The following is a 13,941-nucleotide window of genomic DNA, read 5'->3' as shown; positions in this document are numbered from 1 at the left end:
AGCAGATCAACAGGACTAGAAGCTGGTTCTTTGAGAGAATCAATAAAATTGACAGACCACTGGCAAGACTTATCCAAAAGAAAAGAGAAAGGACCCAGATTATTAAAATTATGAATGAAAAAGGAGAGGTCACGACGAGCACCATTGAAATTGGAAGGATTATTAGAAATTTTTATCAACAGCTATATGCCAATAAACTAAGCAATCTGGAAGAGATGGAATCCTTCCTGGAAACCTATAAACTACCAAGATTGAAACCGGAAGAAATTGATTCCTTAAACAGGCCAATTAATTATGAAGAAATTGAGTCAGTGATAAACAACCTTCCAAATAACAAAACTCCAGGCCCGGACGGTTTTCCTGGGGAATTCTACCAAACATTCAAAGAAGAAATAATACCTATTCTCCTAAAGCTATTTCAAAAAATAGAAACAGAAGGAAAGCTACCAAATTCATTCTATGAGGCCAATATTACCTTGATCCCCAAACCAGGCAAAGACCCCATCAAAAAGGAGAATTACAGACCGATTTCCCTAATGAATATGGACGCCAAAATCCTCAACAAGATACTTGCTAATAGAATCCAACAGTACATTAAAAGGATTATCCATCACGATCAGGTGGGATTCATACCTGGGATGCAAGCGTGGTTCAACATTCGCAAATCAATCAGCGTGATTCATCATATCAACAAGAAAAGACTCAGGAACCATATGATCCTCTCAATCGATGCCGAAAAAGCATTTGACAAAATACAGCATCCTTTCCTGATTAAAACCCTTCAGAGTGTAGGAATAGAAGGTACATTTCTCAATCTCATAAAAGCCATCTATGAAAAGCCTACTGCAAATATCATTCTCAATGGGGAAAAGCTGGAAGCCTTTCCCTTAAGATCAGGAACTCAACAAGGATGCCCACTCTCGCCACTATTATTCAACATAGTACTAGAAGTCCTTGCAACAGCAATCAGACGACAAAAAGGAATCAAAGGTATTCAAATTGGCAAAGAAGAAGTCAAAATGTCTCTCTTTGCAGATGACATGATACTCTATATGGAAAACCCAAAAGAAGCCACTCCCAAACTATTAGAAGTTATAGAGCAATTCAGTAACGTGGCAGGATACAAAATAAATGCTCAGAAATCAGTTGCATTTCTATACACGAATAACGAGACCGAAGAAAGAGAAATTAGGGAATCCATCCCATTTACAATAGCACCAAAAACCATACGTTACCTTGGAATTAACTTAACCAGAGACGTAAAGGACCTATATTCTAGAAACTATAAATCACTCTTGAAAGACATTGAGGAAGACGTAAAAAGATGGAAAGATATTCCATGCTCATGGATCGGAAGAATTAACATAGTTAAAATGTCCCTGCTACCCAGAGCAATCTACACTTTCAATGCTATCCCGATCAAAATACCAAGGACATTTTTCAAAGAAATGGAACAAACAGTCCTTAAATTTGTATGGAAACAGAAAAGGCCCCGAATCTCCAAGGAACTGTTGAAAAGGAAAAACAAAGCTGGGGGCATCACAATGCCGGATTTCGAGCTGTACTACAAAGCTGTGATCACAAAGACAGCATGGTACTGGCACAAAAACAGACACATAGACCAATGGAACAGAATAGAGAGCCCAGAAATGGACCCTCGGCTCTTTGGGCAACTAATATTTGATAAAGCAGGAAAAAACATCCAGTGGGGAAAAAGACAGTCTCTTCAATAAGTGGTACTGGGAAAACTGGACAGCTACATGCAAGAGAATGAAACTTGACCACTATCTCACACCATACACAAAAATAAACTCCAAATGGATGAAAGACCTCGATGTGAGACAGGAATCCATCAAAATTCTAGAGGAGAACATAGGCAACAACCTCTACGACATCGGCCAAAGCAACCTTTTTCATGACACATCCCCAAAGGCAAGAGAAACAAAAGATAAAATGAATTTATGGGACTTCATCAAGATTAAAAGTTTCTGCACATCCAAGGAAACAGTCAGAAAAACTAAGAGGCAGCCCACGGAATGGGAGAAGATATTTGCAAATGACACTACAGATAAAGGACTGGTATCCAAGATCTACAAAGAACTTCTCAAACTCAATACACGAGAAACAAATAAACAAATCAAAAAATGGGCAGAAGATATGAACAGACACTTTTCCAATGAAGACATACAAATGGCTAACAGACACATGAAAAAATGTTCAAAATCATTAGCCATCAAGGAAATTCAAATCAAAACCACACTGAGATACCACCTTACGCCACTTAGAATGGCAAAAATAGACAAGGCAAGAAACAACAATTGTTGGAGAGGATGTGGAGAAAGGGGATCCCTCCTACATTGTTGGTGGGAATGCAAGTTGGTACAGCCACTCTGGAAAACAGTGTGGAGGTCCCTTAAAAAGTTAAAAATTGAGCTACCCTATGATCCAGCCATTGCACTACTGGGCATTTACCCCAAAGATACAGACGTAGTGAAGAGAAGGGACATATGCACCCCAATGTTCATAGCAGCAATGTCCACAATAGCTAAATTGTGGAAGGAGCCGAGATGCCCTTCAACAGATGACTGGATTAAGAAGTTGTGGTCCATATATACGATGGAATATTACTCAGCTATCAGAAAGAACGAGTTCTCAACATTTGCTACAACATGGACAGCACTGGAGGAGATAATGCTAAGTGAAATAAGTCAAGCAGAGAAAGACAACTATCATATGATTTCTCTCATCTATAGAACATAAGAACTAGGATGATCGGTAGGGGAAGAAAGGGATAAAGAAAGGGGGGGTAATCAGAAGGGGGAATGAAACATGAGAGACTATGGACTATGAGAAACAAACTGAGGACTTCAGAGGGGAGGGGGGTGGGGGAATGGGATAGACCGGTGATGGGTAGTAAGGAGGGCACGTATTGCATGGTGCACTGGGTGTTATACACAACTAATGAATCCTCGAGCCTTACATCGGAAACCGGGGATGTACTGTATGGTGACTAACATAATATAATAAAAAATCATTAAAAAAAAAAAAAAAAAACTACTGTCACATTTGAACAACCTGGAACCCTCCTCAACTAGGACCTGGTAGTCTCTCTGTTCATAACTGTCTTGATTAATCAAAGCTAAGTAAAAATCTCTCACCACTGGAAAAATCATTTAGAAATTATTATATTATAGAAGTATAGTATGACTTAACAGGATTCAAAAGGAGCTCCCTCAAATAGAGGTCTACAGATTGTACCAATGTAAATTTTCTAGTTTGTATACTGTACTATAATTATGTATGATGTTACCATTGGGGGAAGCTGGGGAAAGTGTATATGGAGCCTCTCTGTACTATAACTGTAACTTCCTGTGAGTCCATAATTGTCTCAAATTTAAAAGTTCACTTAAAGATGAGCTCTAAGACATCTAGAATAGATCAACTTATAAAACATGTTACAGAAAACAATGTTTTCATTACCAATATTTTTTAAAAAGTACTTCTTAAAATATCATGCTGAAAAAGTAATAGCATTATCTACATACTTCTACAGTGCGAGTGCCAACAATGAAGATACTGAAAATTCTGTTCAGCCCACAGTCTGAGAGATAGAAGCTTCCAATTATTCACCTGATGATGCCAATAGTTCTTCACCAATTGTCACTTGAAATTATCAGAGAACAATGAAATATCCTGTTTTCCTAAGGAAGAAGAAAGTTATCTTTCTACTGCCTTAAAAGAAAACTCAAAGATCTCGGGAAGGAAAGGGAAAGGAAGAAAGAAAGAACTCAAAGAGGACCAATAAGTAAGTTCATAAAACAGCTTTTTAAAATACTATGGAGGGGCACCTGGGTGGCTTAGTCAGTTGGGCATCTGGCTCTTGATTTCAGCTCAGGTCATGATCTCAGGGTCGTGAGATCCAGCCCCGCACCAGGCTCCAAGCTGGGCATGGGGGCCTGCTTGGGATTCTCTCTCTCCTTCTCTCCCTTCCCCACCCCATTCAAGCTCGCTCGTGTTCTCTCTCAAATAAATAAACAAAACAAAATATTATAGAGACTTTGGATGACATCCCTAATTTTTTCTCATTTCAGGATGGAGAATGATGTCCTTTAAGAAAAATTATTAGAACATCTAAAGCTCTTGATTTCCTAGCTACTATAATTTCCATAAAAGAATAAAAGATGCAAATCAAACTAACATCTAGGCAACCTGAAGTCAGTTACTTGAGCTTCTTTCTAAATAAAACGGTAACTTGCTAGAGTGAGGGTAAAAATAAATGCGAGGTAAATCCAGCAAAAGACCTTCAGAATAGTCAAACATCAAATTAGATCAGCCCAAAAATAATAAACAGTTGAAGTTCTACCATTCCCTTACTCTAGCGATATCAAATCATATTAGAAAACTGTTCTGAGAGAAAAGAGCCCCAGGTGATTTTTATTTTCAGTATTCCTTAGCTTGGAAATCTTTTCCTCAAGAAAATAACATAAGGAAAGGTACCTGTCAATCACTCATGCTATGAAGTATGGTACTTAACACTTTAATTTCTCATTATATGGTTTTTGCTGCAAGCCACAAAGCACAAATTAAAAAGTGAAGCAGCATATACTATCAAAACAAGCACAACTCTGAATCACTCCAGAAATGATCAAACTACCTTCTGTTAATGATGTGTTATGTATTTTTTAAAGTATATATAATGGTTGTATTCCCCAAAATTAGGATCAAAGTGACTCATGGAAATCCCTTCTTTCTCACAGTGTGGCCCATGTTACTCATATAAACAGTTATATGCTTATGACAAATCTAATAATTGTACTCTGCTTGCTGTATCAATATTTCATTTTGGTTCACACAGCGAGCATCAGGGCAGATCCCCAGGAACAGAGTGATTTGAAAGACATAAACCCTGAAGCCAAAAATCTCTTCCCAACTAACCTTCTACAAGGCCTGAAATTATCATCATTAAAACACCACTTCTCGTTAGGAAATCTTAGAGAGGCCCATTTGCTAAGTATATATTGTATTATTGTCCTGAATCATTTTATTACAAAATATTAGTCAGAAAATTAATATAGCGAAAACTGAGAAACTTCTCCCTCACCTCTCAAGTATAAAGCATAACCAACAATCTATCTAAAGCACTGAAGTGGGTGTGATGTAATTGTGCTAGTAATACTGTATTTTAAACATTACATAAAGCTTTAAAAATCTGTGTCAATTCAGTGGTTTGCAAGAAATTTTTCTGCAATATTTCTAGATGTGATGATACCAAAAACCACAGAAATGTCAGCTGGTCAGGTACAGAGATGACTGCCATTTCTGCTCTGGAAACACCAGAAGAGCTTGACCTGATCGAATCTACATAATTTAACATTTTAACTGGGGGTTCACAATAATTAGGTTTAGGTCTTGCTCTTCTCACACATCTCAGATGACAATCATCTTGCTTCCTCTCTTCAGTGGTTATTGTTGGTTTTCTCCTCTACAAATCAGTCAGCTTTTTCTCCCAGCACATGGTACCCCTGAGTTTGAAGTCGCTAAGCAATCATCTGGATACCCCAACATCTATATTATCACTTTCAAATTCTGCGCTAAATATAACAAAGAATACCAATTCATTTGTTTCACTGGCTTGATTAATTTTAAACTCAGTGGACAATCAGCATTTAGTTGGGTACAGTCTTAAAGAGTACACACTCAGGAACCAGAAGGCTTTGGTTTAAAGCCTGGCTCTACCAGTTTTTGGCCAAGTGACCCAGGTTACTTAAGCTCCTTACTTAGCCTGTTTCATGATCTGCAAAATGGGGTAATAATTACAAAGCCTTCCTCACATGTTATTATGACAACTGTAGCATGGCCATTACAGTAAGTGCTCAATAAATGTTGGCTGTTACTATTTTCTCTCCACTGTCCAGTTCCTAAATAAAGCGCAATGTAAAATCTAACATGGATCACTGACAAAAGCAAAAGACTATTAGAAATTTTCAAGGGGCGCCTGGGTGGCACAGCGGTTAGGCGTCTGCCTTCAGCTCAGGGCGTGATCCCAGCGTCATGGGATCGAGCCCCACATCAGGCTCCTCCGCTGGGAGCCTGCTTCTTCCTCTCCCACTCCCCCTGCTTGTGTTCCCTCTCTCGCTGGCTGTCTCTATCTCTGTCGAATAAATAAATAAAATCTTTGAAAAAAAAAAAAAAGAAATTTTCAAGATAAGAAAGAAATCTTCACATATTCTCTAAGGATTCTAAGGATAGGATTCTATCAGGTGCTGTGTCCTATTACTATTGTAATGAGTTTGGTCAATACTCTATAAAATTTTCATATACTTTTTCTTCATTTTTCAACAAGTTTTTAAAGAGGCAGCAGAGAATAAGAACATGTATTCTGAAACCAGATGGACTCAGTTCATATATGAACTGAACGACCTGGGCAAGTTACTGAACCTCTCCGTGCCTCAGTTTCTTCAAGTGTTTCTTCAAGTGTACAATGAAGAGAGTAGTACCTACACCTCTAGAACCGTGTCCAGCACAGAAGTGCTAAGTAAGAATTAAGCAGCTAACTACCAAGTTCTGTGTTGCTAGCGTTGTGCTAGATATTGGAGATTCTGAAATAGATGACATGGTATTTGCCTTCAAAGAAATCAAGACAGAAAATCTCAGTATAATTTGCTATATATCTACATAGGAAGGAAGCGTGATCCCCTGAATACACAGAGAAATGGATTCTTTTAGAATAAAATTTTTTTTTTGAAAAAAGTTCAAACATTGAAAATTAGCATTTGGGGTGGGTGATGGGTGCTCTGATGTTCAATATATTATTGTCTACTTTTGTATATGTTGGAAATCTTACATAATGAAAAGTTGTTTTTGAAAATGATAAATCAGTTCCTCTTTCCGAAGATAAGCCAAAATTATGTAATTTGGGTTTTTTCCACACCAATGTCTTTCTATTACAAACTTTGTCAGCAGCAATGTTTAAGCTAGAGTTAAGAATTCTCTTGACAAGACTGCCACCTAGTGGATTACCTTAAATTCCACCATTTACATTTTGTAATTTAAACCTTAAATACAACATACAATCTAATAAAAGGTTTCTTTTTTCCAAAAAAGACAAATCCAAGTATTTACAAAGTCTCCCATATCACAGGAAATTCTGTCTGTTATGCTGCATGAAGTATTGTATGTGGCAGAACCCTTAGCCTGAAGCAATCTCAGTCAATTTTAGTTTGGATATTTATCGAGGTTATCAGACAAAATGTGTTTAAAAAAGGGGTGGGGAGGCAAAGAAACTTAGCATGGGTTTAGTAATTACTGCTAGATATATGAACCCAGAGCTGTTAGATAGTATCATCAAGATTAATTATATTAAAATAAAAGCAATACAGTAAGTGGTTATATATGGAATGAAATTTTTTAAAAATAATCCTAATGCTACACAAATAGGCACCTGTAGCTTAGGTAAAATTTCTAGTGATAGCAATATACACTGGTCAAAAAAGTGCTTTATCTCAGATAACTTAAGCAGAGATTGAGATAATGAGCTCTGGAAAAATGCCTTAAAATTGCTCAACGTAATGATGATGAATTGCTCAAAATGATGGAGACACTGCCGCTAAAGATGATTGAGTCTGAATGAGGTTGTCTTCTGAATATGAGTGGGCAAAAAGCCCCATTTCTAAGCTATTATTTTGTGTAATATATTTGTGTAATATATTTGGAATGTGTAAATGTGTTTAAGCTAACGAAGAAAACAATATTAAGTATGCATTCAACTATCCTGCCTGTATGCATCAAGGTTTCAAGTTGACCAAACTTGGAGCTTCTCATTAGGAAAAGGAAGGACTGCCTCATATACAAGCACAGTACAAGCCTCTATAATAGAGACATACTATACCATTAATCACAGAACTCCAAAATTTTTCAATAATGATTACTAAGAGTTAAATTACTCAACTCAACACCTAATACTTCTTTGCCAATGTTACTACAGACTTATTAAATGGAAAGCTGATTTTTTTATGCCAGAAAGGAAGTTCTGGGGGAATGTCTTAAGGATGCAGGATGTGAAGGGACTCCCAGTGGCAAATTCTGGACAACAATAAGTTCTATAGTGAATTATAAAGTATTGTAGTGGGGAGGAGAGAGATTCAGGAGTCTATACCAATAATAAATCGATAAGTGGAAAAGAAGGGAGATCCTTGGCTTACATTAGAATGGCAAGGGCTGAATGCCAAATCTAGAGAAAGTACAGGAGATGGAAAGTTGTAATTCTGCATTCTTAACAGTAAAGACTGGATCAGACAAGAATAAGAACCATGAATGAATACTAACTCAAGAAGAAAATTTGGTGAGAAGCAGGATATTTTCGTGTATCTCCCCACAGACTGCTTAATAGATGCAAGGGAGGGGGAGGAATTACAGTGGAGAAATCAGACATTTTGACAATCGAATTTTGGCAATCGAAATGACCACCACCAATGAGGGACAGATGGTTATCAGACGGTTATCAGGCACCTCCAAATGTGCTGCACTATGAAGGAAACATCACCTATGCAGCAATAAATAACCTGGATCTGATCACACGGTAGTATCAGATAAACCCCAAATTAGCAATGCTATATTTAAATGAGGAAAAATGTGTGTATTCTTCAAAAACATCTATGTTATAAGAGAAAGGCTGTGGAAATGTTTCCAGATTAAAGAAAGCCAAAGACATCAGGCAGCTAAATGCAATTTCTGACCCTAGTTCGAACCCTGAACTGGAGAGGGAAAGGATGCTACTGGGTTGACTGACAAAAACGGAGACAAATCGCAGGTTAGAAAAAAAGTATTGTATGAATGCTAAATTTATGGAAGTTGCTACATATAACGTGCTTATGTAAGTGCTATCTCTATCCTTATTTTTTGGAAATATACATTTCCTAAGAAAGTATATAGGAATAAAAAGCCATGATGTACGTAACCTATTCAAATTGTTCAGAAAAACGATTATGTGGGTGTGTGTATGCAGGTAGGTAAGCAGGTAGGGAGGGAAAGACTGAGAGAAAAAAGAGGGATTGAGAAAGTGGGTGCAAAGCAAGTGGGGTAAAATGTTCCCAAAAGGTGATTGAGTATACAGGTGCTCTCTGTACCAATTTTATTTTTTTTACCTTGTCTATAAGTGTGAAATTGCCTATTTTCAAATAAAAAGATTCAAACACTGCATAACTACTGCTAACAACAAAAATTCTCATCATCATTCTTTTAGGACTAAAACATTCAAAATCAACAATACCTTTAGTCTTCAGCTATTTTTCATTAATTTTATGACTCACCACTATTTTTTATACCACCAAGAAAGGAGAAAAGATGACAACTGTAATTATAAGACAGAATTAGATAGCAGCATTTTTCCTATAATCTGGATACAAACAAGAAAACCCAAGGGTGGGAACAAAGCAAAGCTAAATTCCTGACATTCTAAAGAACATTCTAAAGAGATAACCGGAAGCCAGACACCTTCTCCAAGACTTAAAAGGGACAGAGGTGGCCAAGATGCCATCAGCCAGCACCTCAAGTGTCCCCCACCTTCATCCTAGTCAACAGAATTGGGGGGGGGGAAGAAGAGATCATCCGTCTACAGCAGTCTTAATGAAGAGGCTTTTCTTTCTCTTGTGACCATCACCAATTGCTCCCACTTCTTAAAGCTAAGTGAAAAGGCATTTGTTTTTATTTCTGGCTTTTTGCCACTATAAAAAGGGCTATAATAAATATCCTTAAAATTATGTCCTTACATAGGAGTACTTTTCTTTCAATAGGACAGAGTCCCTAGAATGGGACTGATGCATCCAATTATAAGTGGGGTTTTTTGTTTTAATTTTATAGATGTTGCCAGATTGTTTTTCAGAAAGGATGTACACACGCTTCACCATTTTCCCATATCCCCACCAGCTCTATGTGTCATTTCTGTCAACCTGTTATCTTACTGCTACCTTAGTTACACTTCCCCGTCTATTCATGAATAGGGACATGTGTTTGTTAGCCAGGTGAATAGCTTTCCTATAATTTACTGATTCATACTCTTGTTTTCCCTTTTTTTTCTGCAAATTGTTAAGAAATTACTGTATGTTATAGATACTAACCTTTCATCCATCATTTACAGTACAAATACTTTTTCCAGAACTATCATTTGTTATTCTTTGCTTATCGTATCTTTTCTCCTACAAGATTTTTTTTATATGATCAAGTATTAACATAAACACATAAATGTACACACATGTGTATATATGTGCGTGTGGTTATACATTTAAAAGATATGTATCCATCTTTTTTTTTTAAGCCCCTGAGATCCCAGTAACTAAATGTACTTTTTCATTATCAAAGATGATTGAGAATTTAAGGTATTTGTCTTATACATGAATAAGGAACAGCAGGAAAAAGGGATGTAACCAAATAGGGTTGAAGCAGTTATTACTGGGGGAAAAAAATTTCATGTTTATTTCCCCATCGATTGAGATTTTTCAGTGAACCAGTTACATCTAACTTATTTAAGTAGATAGAGCATTGTGATTCTTATTCTCATTTTTAAATGGAGAAACTAAAATATGGTGAAAAGTCACAGTGCGTAATACAGCAGAGATTCAATAGTATGTCTCTTGAAACACAACGGCAATGTCAATACAAGTTTTTGATAGCATTTAGGAGCAAGCTGCTTACCTTTCAATAGCTAATTCTTTGTTAGAAAGTTGCTGCACTGTAATTACAACCTTCTTCTCTATTCCTTGTTTTAATTTGAAATAAAATTTGTCTCTATCCTTAGGCACAGGGCTGAAATATGCAAAAAGAACAGAAATTATCAGTACAATAACACAATAAAATAATCTACTCCAAGGTTTAGAATCTATTCTGAGGATTCTTAAGATGCTCTATACTCTCATCTTGCCAGAGCAGCTAACTACAAATTTTATAGCCAGCAAAACAAAGTCACTAATTTTTAAATTGGATTTATAAGGGCCTTACACTTTATCTCTAACAAAGGTTAAAACCGAGATTCCTTAAATGACATAATTTCAATTTTAGATTTTAAATTTAACAAATTTAGGAACATAGATTAATTATTTTTTTAGACCCACTATTCTGGTTTGGCTGGCCGTGTGGTCATTAGAGCCTTTAACACACTGAAACCCAAGGCAAAGCAAAGTGGGAAGGGTTTGCTTTTAAACATTAAAATTTGAGATAACTGTAACATACTCAAGTAAATATAACTAAAGATGGACAAAGAGATATGGATTAGGGACAACGTCAATTCTAGCCTAGGCCAGACTGACTATTCTTAAGAATTAATTAAGACAATAAATGTCTTATCTGAAACAAACAAAAAAAATACCTTGAACAACTTATCCTAGACTCAATGTCTGTACCTATAAAAAACAGACAACATATCTACCTAATAATCATTGTTAGAATGAAAGGCACATAAATGATCATTAAAGAGCATAACTGTGCTCTATAATCTATTTGTGAACTCAAGAAAAACATTCTAAATATACAAAAGAAGAAAATAATTAAATGATGATCAAACCACCCAACACACTATTGATACCACTGAAAAGGATTTTGATTAAGAACATTTTAATGGAAAAATTCTTACATAACAAAGTTAAAAGAAAAAATTATGTATATACAAGTGTATAAAAATATCCCTTAGAAATAAACAAAGGGAATAAATCAAATATTAAGTGATTGTGGCTGACAAAACCATACCTTTTTATTCTGCTTTTATTATTTTACTACATTTTTCTATAATAAATATCACTATTCTTAAATACTGAGAAAATCATTTACATAAAATATCTGAAAGCATGAGAATAATGAAACATATTCATACACCTGCCAAATATTTTTTTATCATGTTAAAGCTTTACACCAACATTGTGTAGCTTCTGGAAGCTTTATATTAACCAATACTATATTTCAGGAACAATTCCATTTTAATTCTTCCCAAACAACCTCACCTAAAGTTTCCTTTTCCATCATCTTCTTTTACCTCCAAGGAGACACTGAAGGTAAACACATCACTGTCAGGGGTAGGAATAACTGAGTCTTTCACATCAGACACTTGTCTGGAAGAACGTTTGAATGCTGTACAGAAACTATATAAAATTCTGCTTACCTGAAAGAAAAAAAAATGGAATACCATTAGACAAAGGTTTTAACTGCATTTTGATACCCCTCTCTCCTAATTCTTGAATCTGTAACTTCCCATGGTCACATACTTCAGCATAGTCTAAGCATACATTTACATATTTATGTTTCTACATATTATATATATGGCATTTTATATACATTGCTTGCTTATATTTATATAAGCTTATATTTATGTATTTATGTTTATATGTTATATACAGTTTGCTTCTTTCAACTCTTATCATTTAAACATGGTAATAAGGAGGTTTAACTAACTGAAGTTCACTAAAGGAGCTGTATTTATTTAAGGATGTTTATAGGCCTCAGAATATACCATATTGCAATGAATGAATCCCAAAATAAAATCATCAGAATGGTGCTGGCCTCTAAATCTTTCCAATGAACACACAAAACGAGGTGTTAGCCTTAGTTCTCAATTTCTCTTTTCACTTCCCTCAGCTTCAGAGGGCTGGATACTCAGGCACAGAATAAAGTAAACACTGGTTTGAGCAAGAAGTTGACACGATAACGTGATTTATGAGAAACAAACCGAGGGCTACAGAGGGGAGGGGGGGTGGGGGAATGGGATAGACCGGTGATGGGTAGTAAGGAGGGCACATATTGCATGGTGCACTGGGTGTTATACACAACTAATGAATCATCGAGCCTTACATCGAAAACCGGGGATGTACTGTATGGTGACTAACATAATATAATAAAAATCATTAAAAAAAATAATAATAATAAAAATAAATAAAAAAATATATAAAAAAAATAAAATAAAATAAAATAAAATTTCTATGTAAAAAAAATAAAAATAAAAATAAAAAAATAAAGAGATTCAAATGCTGTTACTCAGTGTTGCTGTGATATAAACGCACTGCAGGATTCCCGGCTGAAATGATCTACTTATTAGTGTGAAGCCACCCTGGTGACTACTATAAAAATATCTATATCAGTGGCTTAGACTCTTGCCCTAAAGTGGAGAAGGACTCTAGATCCCACACTTTTCTGAAGTCATTCTCTTCCTTGGCTCCAAAAGAAGCGACACACCATCTCAAAATTGTAAGCTTGAAGCACAAAAGAACTTCCAAATTTCTCAGGTCACCCATGGGTTGAACAATGAAACCAAGATGAAATAAGAAGAGTTTAACAAAGGTCTTACATATTCTCACACTGGGAGATAGAAGAGACTTCTCTAAATACGAAGAAATTCTTCCCTTTAAATAAAGTGAATTCAAATTATTCACTGAATTATGTGAGTTTAAGATTATAATATTTTGTCATTTGCTTGAAATGACCACTTACACCAACAGAATTTCTTAAAGCATGGGGTCTTTCATTTTTCTGTTTTTGTGATGTTCATATATTCTACCTTTTTCTCATATACAGTCTATAACAAAAATAAGTGGTCCTCAAACTTCCCATAGCCACACTTACATCTACTAATCAATGATTACCCTAAACTGCCTTTCCATTGCCAAATTAAGTTTAACTAACTGACTTACACACTTTTAACTGTGTAAGAACGATGCCTGACAACCTGAAGTTCACATCCGGCAGGAGCACATTTGTACCACAGTGCTTGTGAAATTTTTTAAATATTTTAATGTTACCCATTATAATTTTATGTAAATGAGTAAAAACAACAAAAGCAACAAAGGATTGATATAAATAAGAACTGCAGGCTTCAAATCTTACACAATTCACAAGACAATGAATTCACACATTCATTTAATAAGTATTTTTTTGAGTGCCTTCTGTATACTTAGTATTATTCTA

The 13,941-nt window shown here is 35.7% G+C and overlaps 1 protein-coding gene across 9 annotated transcripts in view; it reads right to left on the bottom strand.

Annotated features, from left to right (window-relative positions):
• The window catches only part of RABGAP1L (RAB GTPase activating protein 1 like), a 722,910-nt gene that overhangs the window by 621,281 nt on the left and 87,688 nt on the right, over positions 1-13,941 (bottom strand). For all 9 annotated transcript variants that reach the window (XR_007191366.2, XM_057315476.1, XM_044387902.3 and 6 more), the window contains 2 exons: positions 11,988-12,145; positions 10,690-10,800 (listed from right to left, as the gene is read on the bottom strand). Coding sequence is in view for 8 of the 9 variants with exons in the window: in XM_057315476.1 (XP_057171459.1) it covers positions 10,690-10,800; positions 11,988-12,145 (269 nt within the window). In the remaining variant the exon portion in view is untranslated. The remainder of the gene's footprint in view (positions 1-10,689; positions 10,801-11,987; positions 12,146-13,941) is intronic.

This window comes from Ursus arctos, unplaced genomic scaffold (assembly GCF_023065955.2).
Source record: "Ursus arctos isolate Adak ecotype North America unplaced genomic scaffold, UrsArc2.0 scaffold_2, whole genome shotgun sequence".
NCBI lineage: Eukaryota > Metazoa > Chordata > Mammalia > Carnivora > Ursidae > Ursus > Ursus arctos.
The sequence above is the reverse complement of the archived record's forward strand: the minus strand, read 5'-3'. Positions and strand labels throughout refer to the sequence as shown.